Source organism: Mastigoproctus giganteus, chromosome 14, assembly GCF_048544385.1.
Source record: "Mastigoproctus giganteus isolate SK-2022 chromosome 14, ASM4854438v1, whole genome shotgun sequence".
Taxonomy (NCBI): Eukaryota; Metazoa; Arthropoda; class Arachnida; order Uropygi; family Thelyphonidae; genus Mastigoproctus; species Mastigoproctus giganteus.
In genome coordinates this window covers 79,416,656-79,429,479 of record NC_143588.1, presented here as the reverse complement: position 1 = coordinate 79,429,479, position 12,824 = coordinate 79,416,656, and the positions used below count along the sequence as shown (strand labels likewise).

Genomic DNA, 12,824 nt, shown 5'->3' with positions numbered 1-12,824 from the left:
AAACAAAAGACCAGCAATAGGGGTTACCCTGTCTCAATTATAAATTCCACCATAAAATTTGTCTCCAAAAATAAATTCTCCCTTTGCAATAACACTAAGAATATACAACTAACAAAGCAAGACAGAAAAACATTAATAAAAATAGTTTAAGCTGATTTTTCATACAGTTTTGACTTGTTTGGTTAACTAATGAATTTCTTAACATTAATGTTAATATTAGAAAGTTGGAAATTGTTTCAAACTGGTCAAATTAAAATTTAGTTACAAAAATATAGCTTGGGTCATATTAAGTCTTTCAATATGAATATTCCTCCACATTTAGTGAAATATAGTTTTGATTGTTTTCTTCTTTTTTTTTTCAATGTACTTTTGCATATTCATTGGGAGTACATATTAAAATACTAACTTTATAAAATGATTAATCAATATTAAATAACAGACAAATTTAAGATACTGTCAAACTGTGTTGAAAAATATGTAATAAAAATACTATAACTTAGATCTATTACAAACAAGTTTTTCTGAACAGAAAACTTAGGAAGCAGCATGAACATCTTTTAATGTGAGCAGTTCTAAAAGCAGAGATATCATAATTGTGTTTTTTAGATCATATTTACATAAACTGATATTAGTAAATTAATAAGAGGAGTAAACCTCAATATAGTACGTGGAACACTTCCGTATGATACCCTCCAGAAATTAAAACGGAAAAAACGAAAAAATCGACAACTTACCGGTACATTAAAGTAAAATATAAATAATTAAATAATCAATTTAACACAATTCAAAACAATTAAAATTCAAATTAACGCAATTAAAAGAATCTAACGAAAATATTCAAAACGAAAATCGTTTTGAATATTTTCGTTAGATTCTTTTAATTGCGTTAATTTGAATTTTAATTGTTTTGAATTGATTTTGAATTGTGTTAAATTGATTATTTAATTATTTATATTTTACTTTAATGTACCGGTAAGTTGTCGATTTTTTCGTTTTTTCCGTTTTAATTTCTGGAGGGTATCATACGGAAGTGTTCCACGTACTATATTGAGGTTTACTCCTCTTATTAATTTACTAATATTATTATCAACGTAGAACATATTGAGTATTACAGCTCTGATTCATACTATCTAATAAACTGATATTATATATATATTTTTTTAACCAACTTTCTTTTTTAAGTGGCTAATTTTCTTTTACACATCTAAGTAGAACATATCCAGCTCTGGCAACACAGAAAAGAATCAAGTCATTATTTTACAATCTGCATAAAAAGAAGAGAAAATTATGCTTTTGATGCCTAATTTAAATGTTAAATACTGCCACATATCATGTAAGAAATTACCATGTAAGGAGTTTTACTTACCACAATAATTTTCAATCATTTTCAATTTTCAATCATTAGACATATAATATCTAATAAAGTATTATACTACTACATTTTATCTAATTTATTAGTATAAAAATTAATAGCATAATTATACCAAAGCAAAAAAAAACAAAAAAACAAAACACAACAGTTGCAAATATACCAACAGTTAATTACTTATTTTAAATATAAAACTAAATTTTTTTTTTGAAAATGCTTATCACTAATAGTTAAGTCTTTAATAGTACAGATCATTATGGGTTAGCAATTTTCAGTGAAGAATAAACAAGCTAACTTTTCAACTCTTGCCATTCTACGAAAAATAAATTATTATTTTGAAAGTTTATAAATATGCTTGCATAAGCCAGAGTCAAAGGAACGTCCACTTCGCAACCTACAAAGGAGCTTCAGTTTGCAAGATCCTGTACAAGGCTCTGGAAAGTAGTCACTGTTCTTGTGGTAATACCTGTAAAGAATAGAATTAAACAAAAATATTATAGTGATATTATCATTTAACTAATGAGGAATATACTTTTCCTTTTTTGATACCTAAATGAAAGATAATTTGAGGGAAGACTAATTTTAAATACTTACACTGTTTGCATCCTTACAAAAGCTTAACACTACTAGTCCATGTCACCTCTCATTACTATGCCATTTCATTTCAACTATCATTCTTATTTTGCCAGGTATGCCAATGTTTTAGGTATTATGCAAATATTATTGCCTCTAAACCCATACATAAGTCACCTATGTGGAATGAAAACACAAGATCTTTATTTAGCAACAGTGATAGGGGAGCACAACATGGTTACAGGCAGTAATTGTGAAGTTTACTGGAGACCAGCACATAGCATCTTATAACAAATCATATCATACTTGACAGGAAGGAAAACTGGCTTGCTAGCATAACAAAAAAAATAAAAAATAAAAATTTGTAAAGTTAAGGACACTGTTATACCACATTGAAGAGATAGTTGCAAACTGCAATCAGTAATGCTGAATAGGCACCAACTGAGCGAAAATTTAAAATAAAATTAGAAAATTTCAAAAATAAATAAATAAATAAGCAGAAGCCTATGTTCACTCAAGGAAGCAGAGTGGCACAGTCTCCTGCTTAGAGCATGGTACAACTGTTGCTGGAAATAAGCCAGGAAATCCCCACTCCACTTACCTCAATGTGGTATGCAGGTACCCACTAAAGAAACGAAAAAAAAAAAAAAAAAAAAAAAAAATTTAGGGGTGCCACACACTGACTATTTCTTCAAGAGGCATTGGCTCTATGTTTGGGAATACAAATTCCCAAACAGTTGCATTTCTCTCATAGTTCGCTAACAGCAAAAGAACCATGGATGTCCCAACGTGAGAGATCAAGACAAACAAGAGAAGGGAAAATACACCTTACTAATAATAGTTAAGATGTATTTTCTGAAGAAACAGTCACTATAGTTCCTCTAAACCAGTGGTTTTCAACCAGGGTGCCGCAACAACATTCTTAGGGTGCCGTGTAATTTGGGTTTAAGTTACTTAATTATTATTATTTTGAAATTTATATATTTATTTCATTATAAAAGAGTACATTTTAAATGGTACAGTACAATATCCATTGTACCGTATCGTTCTAATTTTGTGGTTATCTATAATTGATCTTTATTTAGTACCTCTATATAAAGAATAAAATTATTATATAGGTATATATTAAAAGATCGAAAACCACTGTGTTAGGTATTTCTTTTGTCCTAGGGGTGCCGTGAAAAAATTACTGGGACACTAAGGGCGCTGTGAACCGAGAAAGGTTGGGAACCTCTGCTCTAAACAGTCATTTTATGGTTTTCTTTTCTTCTTCTTTAGTGGGTGTCTGTATTTGCCCATCAGGTTAAATGGAGTGGAGTTTCCTAGCCTGTTTCTGGCAGCAGTTGCACAATACTTTAATATGCTTCCCTCAATGCACCCAGGCTCCTGTTTATTTATTCATTTATTTATTTTGATATTTTCTGATTTTTATATTTACTCATATGCAGGTTGGCAACTTTTCAGTATTACTGGCTACAGTTTGCAACTATTCCTTCAGTGTAGTATATTATTTGATCACACCAAGGTTTATTTTCAAAATAAACCTTGGTGTGATCAAATATGCCAAAGAGTGAAATTTTTTTTTTTTTTTTTTTTTCACTAAAAATAGAGAATTTTTAGTGAAAAAAAAGAAAGCATTACTTGTTAACAAAGAATTAGCATGAATAAAAATAAAATCCAGAGTCAGCATTTTTAAGGATCTTTTTCATCAGTGATGAGTTATAAATAGTAAGAAATTCAAATGAATTTTTAGCAATTTGGAATTCAAATTGCTTCAGATTTCCATTTTTATTGCTGTTAATGCCAGTTACATTTTTCTATTGACCTTATCCCTATTCCACTCTTTAACTGTCCATAACTCACTACTGATGAAAAAATGAATATTGAAAACACTGACTGGCTAAGGATTTCATTCAGCATCATACCATTCCTCCTTATCAAGTCTGATGCCATTGACAAATTAGGAAAATTTCATAAATTGTCTCCTAACTACGGTGCATTACATTTCTTCTACACTGATGTGGAATAAAAATCTTGTATTTTCACTGAACATAGTTTTGCTGAATGTTACATGCAATAGTGTTAATAGTATATATTCTCTGTACATAAATAAAAAATATATTAGGAATACCTGTAGAACTGCTGAAATAGACTGTCATCATTTTGAAATGATTTTAAAATATCATCCCAGTCAGCTGGCAGAAGAGATGTCATGTTATAGGCTTGTCGTGCTGTATACATTAGTCTCCATACTGGTTTATCTGTAAGGTTAGCTTCTGTTAAGTTCATGTAATATGTTTCATGATCCAGAACAACCTAGGAGGAAAGAAAACTACATAAGAAAATTACTTCAAAACCTATATTTTATCTTTTGAATTTTTTTTTTTTTTTTATCACACATGGCATCAACATGTTAAAAAAATAAATTTACTATTTAAAATATGATATTTATGACCTGCAAAATTATATCAGGATTCTTGCACTCACTGGATAAATACACAACTATAGAACACTCTTTGGCTTTCGAATTTTATTAATCGCTTAGTAACATTAAATACTGAGGGCTCAAACTAAGACAAAGTTTTGCCTATTTAACAAATAACAAAATCATTACTAACCATATAATTGCAATGTATACTCAATGGGTTTTTTCCTCTTTTTTTTTTAATTTCCATATTAAAGGAATAAGAAAAAATGCCTTTTAATGTAAAAATTTATTTTGTTTCTAATCATAAAATTTTATTTTATTATTTTTTTTTGTGTGTGTGACATTTCAGTTCACAAGTAGGTTTCTAGAATCGGTTAAGCACTTTATTTAGCAACAAAAATCTGATTCATCTTTATCTACTACCATATTTACTAAGGAAAGTTTGTTTGTTAAAGACATGAATCTCACTTTTCTTTTATAATCATATGAGAAAATTTAGTTTATTTTATCAACTTTCCTATTGCAAGATTTAGAATCTGTGTATCTGTATACTTCTCACAATGTCAAATAATTCTGAGGTGTCTTCAATTATGTGCTTACAGCCTATTATACAGTAAATTTCATTTCATTATAAAAAGCTACTTTTACCTTTATGGCAATTCAAGTTCTTAAAAAAATCATTAGCTTATCTTTTCTACACCCAAACATGTTACAGAACATTAAGCTAAATAATTGGGAACGAGAGTAGCCTTGTTCAGGCGAAGTTTTTACTGCTCCGGAAATAGAGAAGTTTTTTCTGTTTTATTAGCTTAAATTGACATATTAACTTATTTTCTAGAGTAGCTTTATTGTTGTTGTTATTTTGGTTTTTAGGAGCATTAGCAACTAAGGCCATATTGCTCCGGGATATGCGGTGGTCATTCCCTGACCTTTCCGCATCCTCCATATTTGGTGGTGACGGGCTCGAACCCCGGTGTAATCAAGAAGCGTGTGCTACGCACTGCTGCTCCTTCCCACCTGGCTACAGAGGCGCCTAGAGTAGCTTTATATTCCTAGTTACAATACTTAGTTTAAAGTTTAACTTACATAGAGATTTTGTAGGTTATTACTTAGTATCGGTAAGGGTATCCACAATCCACGTGTTACAAGTTTTGCAGCTCTGCTGAACGAGAAGTTTTTTTAGCCATATTTAGTCACTTTATTGACCAATTGTTATATTAAATTATTTTCTATAAGTAGCTTATAGACCTAGTCAAGATCCTTGGTTTATTCTGAATTGAGACAGCAAGATTTTGGAAGTTAATTAATACTTAAGTGTCCGTAGATTTACTGTTCGTAACTTGCCGCTATTGTTATACGATACGTTATATCCCAAATGAGATAGCGTTAGCTTAGTATAGTGTAGTATATTATATAATATTGTCAATTAATCAGTAAAATATATTAATCTTGTTAAACTTCGTTGTCAATTAAATTGTACTTTTTAATTAAATACATATAACGACTTAGATTTTACAAACATAACATAATTAATTAATACATAACTTGATACGGAAGTTATATAAATGGAACTCGTAGATAATACTCGATACTGAAAAATATATATAGTGTTATAACTGTGTTGGGATACGTTTAGGGTTATAATTTTGTACTGAAATTGAAATTTTATTGAAATTAAATCGAAATCATGACTCAGACCACAGCAGCAAAGCAAAAGGCTCAAGCTAATGGGAGTGCTCTGGCTCAGGGGAGAACTGAGGGGGGGCAGTTGCCCTCTGAATCACAGCCTTTTAAAATGCAGTGCTTGCTTGATGTTTGGGGAGCAATCAGGTACGGGACATGATATTGCCATGGGGGATGTCTTTGTGTGTACAAGTAAGGAGTGTAAGGAAATCAGGCGACAACTCAGCGTTTTGGGCCTATATGAGAACTTGAAGGACAGGGTGGATTCCCTCGAAGGATCTAAACTGAGGGGGCCCATCAAGCTCTCAGTTGCCCACATCAACGACAGAGCTTGCACTTGATCATCATGCAACACAGCAGAAACCCCCAAGGCAGAATGCGCTGGTCCCACAGGAACTAGTAGTTGTTGATGACTCTATTGTCAGGGAAACGGGGAACATGCTTTGTAAAAAAGGATAGGTGGAACAGGACAGGGTACGTCTGCCAGGGGCAAAGGCTGATGAAGTTGTAGAGCGGTTATCATCTTTTAAGGGCACAAAAGATGATATTGTTGTAAACGTTGGCACTAATGATATTAAGAGTAGGAGACCAGCGGAATTACTTAACAAGTGCAGGTCACCGTTGAAAAAAAAGCCGTGAATTAGGGTTGAATTTGAAAGTATCTTCAATTCTGCCCAGACACAATAGGAGGGAGTATATGACGAGAGCCTTGTCAATCAATTCAGCCCTGGAAAGATTGTGCAAGGCTCAAGGGGTAGAATTTTTTTCAGCCTGGTTTGTACTTGTTAACAGGAGAGACTGCTTCTACAGGGATGGGATACACTTAAATAGAAAGGGTGCAAGAATATTTGCTGATGCTATCAAGGCAATGTTAGGTAGGTCGGAAAACTGCTAGCTAGGGATACAAGGACTAATAGATTAACAGTAGCCACTGGAAGAGGTGAAAGTGATTCTTGCACTGCTTCTACTGGAACGAGCAGGAGCCTGGAAAACAAGATGCAGGGTATCTCAGAGACTGCTGGGAGTCATTGCGGTACAAGTAAACACATGGGTTGTGTTAGGGTAGCTAAGAATAGGAACAGGTGCATGTATAATTGAGTGTACACCAATGCTAGGAGTTTGGTAAATAAATTTGATGAATTTGAAGTATTGTTCAAAACATCAATGGCAGATATCGTTGGGATATCAGAGACGTGGTGTCACACAGATATAAGGAATGTAGAACTGGAATTTGGGAATACAATGTGTACAGAAAGGATAGACAGGATAGGAAGGGAGGAGGGGTTATGCTATTAGTTAAGAAACACACAAAATCTATGGAAGTGAAGCCAGTCAACATCGCTGGACAGTGCAGCGTTGAGTCAGTTTGGTGTGACATAAGCATTGGGAGATCAAAATTGAGAATAGGAGTGTGCAATAGGCCTAATGACTCACATGAGTATAATAAGAAGCTGTACACGGAAATAGAGTGGGCCAGTAAATCAGAGAGTCTTATAATGGGGAATTTAATTTCCCAGATACTGACTGTAATTTGTGGGTTGGTCACTCACACACTAGCAAGGCTTTTGTAGATTTATTGGATGACTGTTTTCTACATCAGCATATTTGGGAGGCAACTAGAGGGAGTAATATTCTTGATCTGATTATCAGTAGTGATTCTTCATGCATCAAGAATCTGCAGATAAAGGAACCACCTAGGTGGCAGTGATCACAGTGTGCTGAAGTGGGATTTACTCAAAGAGGTAACTACAATCAAGGGTAAAGGGAAGGGTTTTTGCTTTCATAAAGGCGACTACGATGGTCTGACACAGTATTTAAATTCTATACAATGGGACCAAACGATGATGTTACCAACAGCAAATTCAAAATGGGAAGCACTGTTTTTTTGTTTTTTTTTTTCAGGAGCATTAGCAACTATGGCCATATTGCTCCGGGATATGCGGTGGTCATTCACTGACCTTTCCGCATCCTCCGTATTTGGTGGTGACGGGCTCGAACCCCGGTCTAATCAAGAAGCGTGTGCTACGCACTGCTGCTGCTCCTTCCCACCTGGCTACGGAGGCGCTCAAAATGGGAAGCATTCAAAGAATTTATCTTGGAAGCTACTAGGCTTTACATACCAACTAAGAAATATTGTTCAAGGTTTAGGCCTAAATGGATGTCAGATGAACTAATGAGACATATTGCAGAGAAAAAAATGCATGGGATACATATAAATTAATGGGTGACATGGAAGCCTATGATAGATATAAGCTGGTCTGTAACCAAGTCACAAAGGAGATTAGGCAGGCAAAGGCAGATTATGAGAAATCCTTGGCAAAGGATGCAAAGAAAAACAGAAAAGAGTTCTTTACTTATGTAAACTCTAGAAGGAAAAGGATGAATCAGATTGGTCCACTGGATATTGATGTTTCAACAGTTGATGATCCTGCTCAGGTAGCTAACAAACTAAATGAATATTTTGCATCTACATTTATTCAGTGAGGGGAATGCCAGAGGTGAAGTAAACTCTGGCAGTGAGCTAGATGATTTTGTAATAACTGAGAGGAAAATGGAGGAGAAATTGTTGAGGATAAACATAAAAAAGGCACCTGGAGTGGATGGGATCTATCCAATTATATTAAAGGAGGCAGCAAAGGAAGTAAGCAAACCCCTAGCCATAATTATGAGAGCTTCTTTGGACTCAGGGGAGATACCATAGACTGGAGATGTGCAAATATGACCCCAATTCACAAAGGAGGATCAAAGGCTGACACAAGTAATTATAGACCTGTGAGTTTAACTTCTGTTCCAGGAAAATTAATGGAGGCACTGGTTAAAGAAGCACTGCAGGATCATCTAGACAAGACTTCAGTTATAACTTGGACACAGCATGGTTTTGTTAAGGGAGTCTTGCCTGACCAATTTCATTGGATACTATGATGCAGTCACAAAAGAACTGGATGCAGGGAATAACTTTGATATTATATATTTGGATCTTAGAAAGGCTTTTGATACTGTTACACATGGAAGACTGCTGCACAAATTTGGGCAGTGTGGCATTGGAGGCAAATTGCTGATCTGGATAAAGGGATGGTTGAAGGGGAGAAGACAGAGAGTGGTAATCAATGGACACTGCTCATCATGGACTAAATGTTATTAGTGGAGTCCCTCAGGGTTCAGTGTCGGGTCCATTGTTGATTTCTATATTTATAAATGATATTGATGATGGTATATCAAGCTTAATGTCCAAGTTTGCAGACGATACAAAGGTTGGCAGGGTTGTTAAGGACACTACTGACAGTATGCTGCTGCAACAGGATCTGGAAAGGTTGAGCAGATGGGCTGAGAGGTGGCAAATGAAGTTTAACATTGACAAATGTAAAGCACTACATATGGGAAACAGTAACCCCAGCGTAATGTATCAACTCTGTGGTACTACACTGACAGTGGTAGAGAATGAAAGGACCTGGGGATAATTGTGCAGGCAGCTATGAAGTTTTCTGAGCAGTGCAGATGGGCTGCAAGAGTAGCTCATGGTGTCTTGTCAATGATATACAGGAATTTTTCTAGCAGGGATAAGGAGGTGATTATTCCCTTGTATAAGGCAATGGTCAGGCCACACCTTGAGTACTGTATACAGGTCTGGAGGCCTCATTTCAAGAAGGATGTAGAGCTGCTGGAATGAGTATAGAGAAGGGCAACAAGATCAGTGAATGGAACAAAGGGTTTCTCTTACGAAGAAAGGCTTAAGTTTTGCAAATTACAGTGTCTGGAGACCAAGCACCGGTGAGGTGATCTGATAGAGGTGTATAAAGCCTTGAATGGTTTGGGTATGCTCAATGCTGATGGAATTTTTCCTCTTGCTCAGAATAATCACCTGAGAGAGCATAAATTCGAATTGAGGAAAGACAGATGTAGGATAGACGTGTGGAAATTTGCCTTTAGCCAGCGGGTAGTTGGTTGGTGGAACAGACTTAAATCCCTTGACGTGGAAGTTGATAGCCTAAATAAATATAAGGCTCAGCTGGATAGGTATTTCAAACGAGGGGTGAAATGGGAGTAAGGTTTTTTTTTGGCTGATACTGCATAAGCTTGCTTTCTTGCATCATATGCCTCTACTAATGCTAATGGAAATGTAAAGTTTCATTTCTATGCTTAAAATATAAAATACCACACATACATATAAGATAGTTACCCTTGAACTTTCTTTATAGTTGCCATCAATAGTGTATATTCTGTATCCTGGATTGATACCCTCATAAGTAGTGACACTAGGTCCCAGGTAGGCTATACTGGTTGGCCGTGAAAGTGTAGCCTCATCATAGAATATTTCAAATTCATCCATATGTGTATGTCCATAAAACTGGGCTGTGATAGTGCTCTCATATCTGCAGGAAATAAAATACGGCAAATTTATAACCTTCATTTTCATTCCATAATGAGCTATTTATAAGTTGTCAAGCAACCTGCTAACTTAGTTTAACAGTTAATGAAAATAAATTGTCATTAACAAATCTAATATTCTATTCATCTGTAATTGTAGTAGCCCTCATTTATTTTTTTATAGTAAGAAAAAATATGCATCAGTAATTGTCTAAAACATGAAAATGACACTACAAAGACATTTTCGCAACTCCTGCAACCCATTATTCTCTGTTAAAATTGAATGCATTGTATACTCTTTTAAATACTTTTCTTGTTTCTGTGCCATATATGATTGTCTAATTTTGTGACGTTTTTAATGAAAACCGCAAAGACGAGAGGTATTAGAATCTATAGTACTTACTTAGTATCATGCATGGGTTGGAGGTTGAGGAGATGAAAGATGATACTTGTTGACATTAGACTTTAATTTCTATAGATTGTAATTTTCTACAATTATGTATGAAGGGAGGTTGTACCAGAAAACAGAAGTTGAATGAAAAAATGAGGAAGAAGAAAAATTGGTTCTGTGAGTTTGAATTGAAGTTGGACAGTAAAAGAATGTCGACTGTTTTTTTTTTATGTAAACCCCAAACACGAGAGGTATTAGAACCTATAGTACTTAGTACTGTGCTTGGGTTGGAAATTGAGAAGATGAAAGAAGATATTTGTTGACATTGGACTTGAACTTCTGTAGACTGTAATTTTCGGGAAATTCGTATGAAGGAAGGTTGTTCCAGAAAACGGCAGTTGAATGAATAAACGAGGAAGATGAAAAGTTGGTTCTGTGAGTTTGGAGTTGGACAGTAAATGGATGTTGGCTGGTGGCAGCACGTGTTCGGACTGTTTTGAAAGAAAGAACGGGAATTATAGAAGCCAATTCAGAAGAACAGTGCCCATGGAAGTATCTGTAGAAGAGGCATGCAGCAGAAACAGTACATCTATGAGACAGCGAGTGGAGAGACTTGGTTAAAGATGAATCATTAATTAACCTAATTGCCCTCTTCTGAATAGAATTGAGAAGCTTGAGACGCATTTTGGGGGCACCACACCAGATGTGGGAACAATATTCCATGGCAGGGCGGATTTGCGATTTATACAGAGTGAGCAGCAGTTTGGAAGAAAAGTAACGCCGAGAGCGAAAGAGAAAACCAAGTTTTTTAGATGCAGAGGAAGCAATATTTGTAATGTGCTTGTGCCAAGAGAGAGAGAGATTAGAAGTCAGGGTAATCCTCAAAAGAGATATATCATTTTGCCTAGAAATCGGAGTGTCACTAAAGATAAGCATAGGAGCAGAAGAATCCTTTTTGCGAGATATAAGACAAGACTGAGTTTTAGAAGGGTGGAAACAAACTAAGTTGTCTTTGCCCCACTAGAGAATTACCTGAAGATCGGCTTTTAAGGAATTGGTAGCAGATTTTCGAGAAGTTGAAGCTGATTGAGCAGCACAAGGTTTCTTAAAATGGAAAGTGGAATGCAATGTGCTATTATCAGCAAAACTATGGATAGGATAGTTCCAGGCAATGGAAGAAGGTCATTAATATACAAGAGGAAAAGAGTGGGGGAAAGAACTGAACCTTGGGGGACACCAGCATTAGTGGAGAAGTTAGAAGACAGAGCCATCTACCATCACCCTCAGTGAGCGATCAGAGAGAAAACTGGATAACCAATTACTAAAAACAGTTGGCAAACCATAAGATGGAAGCTTGTTTAGAAGACCTTTATGCCAAACACAATCAAAAGCCTTTGAGATGTCATGAGCAACTACTCATGTCCATAAATGGGTAACATAAGCCAGAATATCACCAGTGGATAGACACTGACAGAATCCATACTGGCGATCATTGATCAGATGGAAGGTTTCTAGGTAGTTTAAGAGTTGGCGGTTAATTGATTTCTCCATTACTTTAGAAAGAGTAGAAGTAATTGCAATGGGACGATGATTGGATGGGAGGGATTTGTCACCCTTTTTAGGAACTGGCTGGATATGAGTAAATTTCCAAGCAGAAGGAAAAACACCTTTAGAATAAGAAAGTGAAAAAAGGCAGCAAAGAATAGGAGTAAGTTCAGGAGCACAGGTTTTGAGAACAAGTGGAGAAATACCATCAGGACCTGGAGCTTTCTTAGCATCAAGATTCGTCAAATCCTTCTGACATCCTTTTGACGGAAGACCACAGGGGGCATTGAATGGAGCGTGTTGAGAATGGCGGGAATTGTTTTACCAAGATCATTAATACATGAGGTGGAAGAAAAATGGGATGCTAGCAGGTCAGCTTTATTCTTGGCTGAAGTGACAACATAACCATCTGGTTTGGACAGAGGTGGGAGCGGAGACGGGCAAAAGTTGCAACCAATAGCTTTGGCAAG

The 12,824-nt window shown here is 35.4% G+C and overlaps 1 protein-coding gene across 1 annotated transcript in view; it reads right to left on the bottom strand.

The window, feature by feature from the left end:
- Positions 1-1,682: 1,682 nt before the first annotated feature.
- LOC150075280 (sphingomyelin phosphodiesterase) overlaps positions 1,683-12,824 on the bottom strand; it is a 69,842-nt gene continuing 58,700 nt past the window's right edge. Inside the window, exons 10-12 of the mRNA XM_090389303.1 lie at positions 10,231-10,423; positions 4,074-4,258; positions 1,683-1,835 (exon numbers count right to left, since the gene is read on the bottom strand). Of these exons, the coding sequence (XP_090245429.1) occupies positions 1,700-1,835; positions 4,074-4,258; positions 10,231-10,423 (514 nt within the window). The 3' untranslated portion in view covers positions 1,683-1,699. The remainder of the gene's footprint in view (positions 1,836-4,073; positions 4,259-10,230; positions 10,424-12,824) is intronic.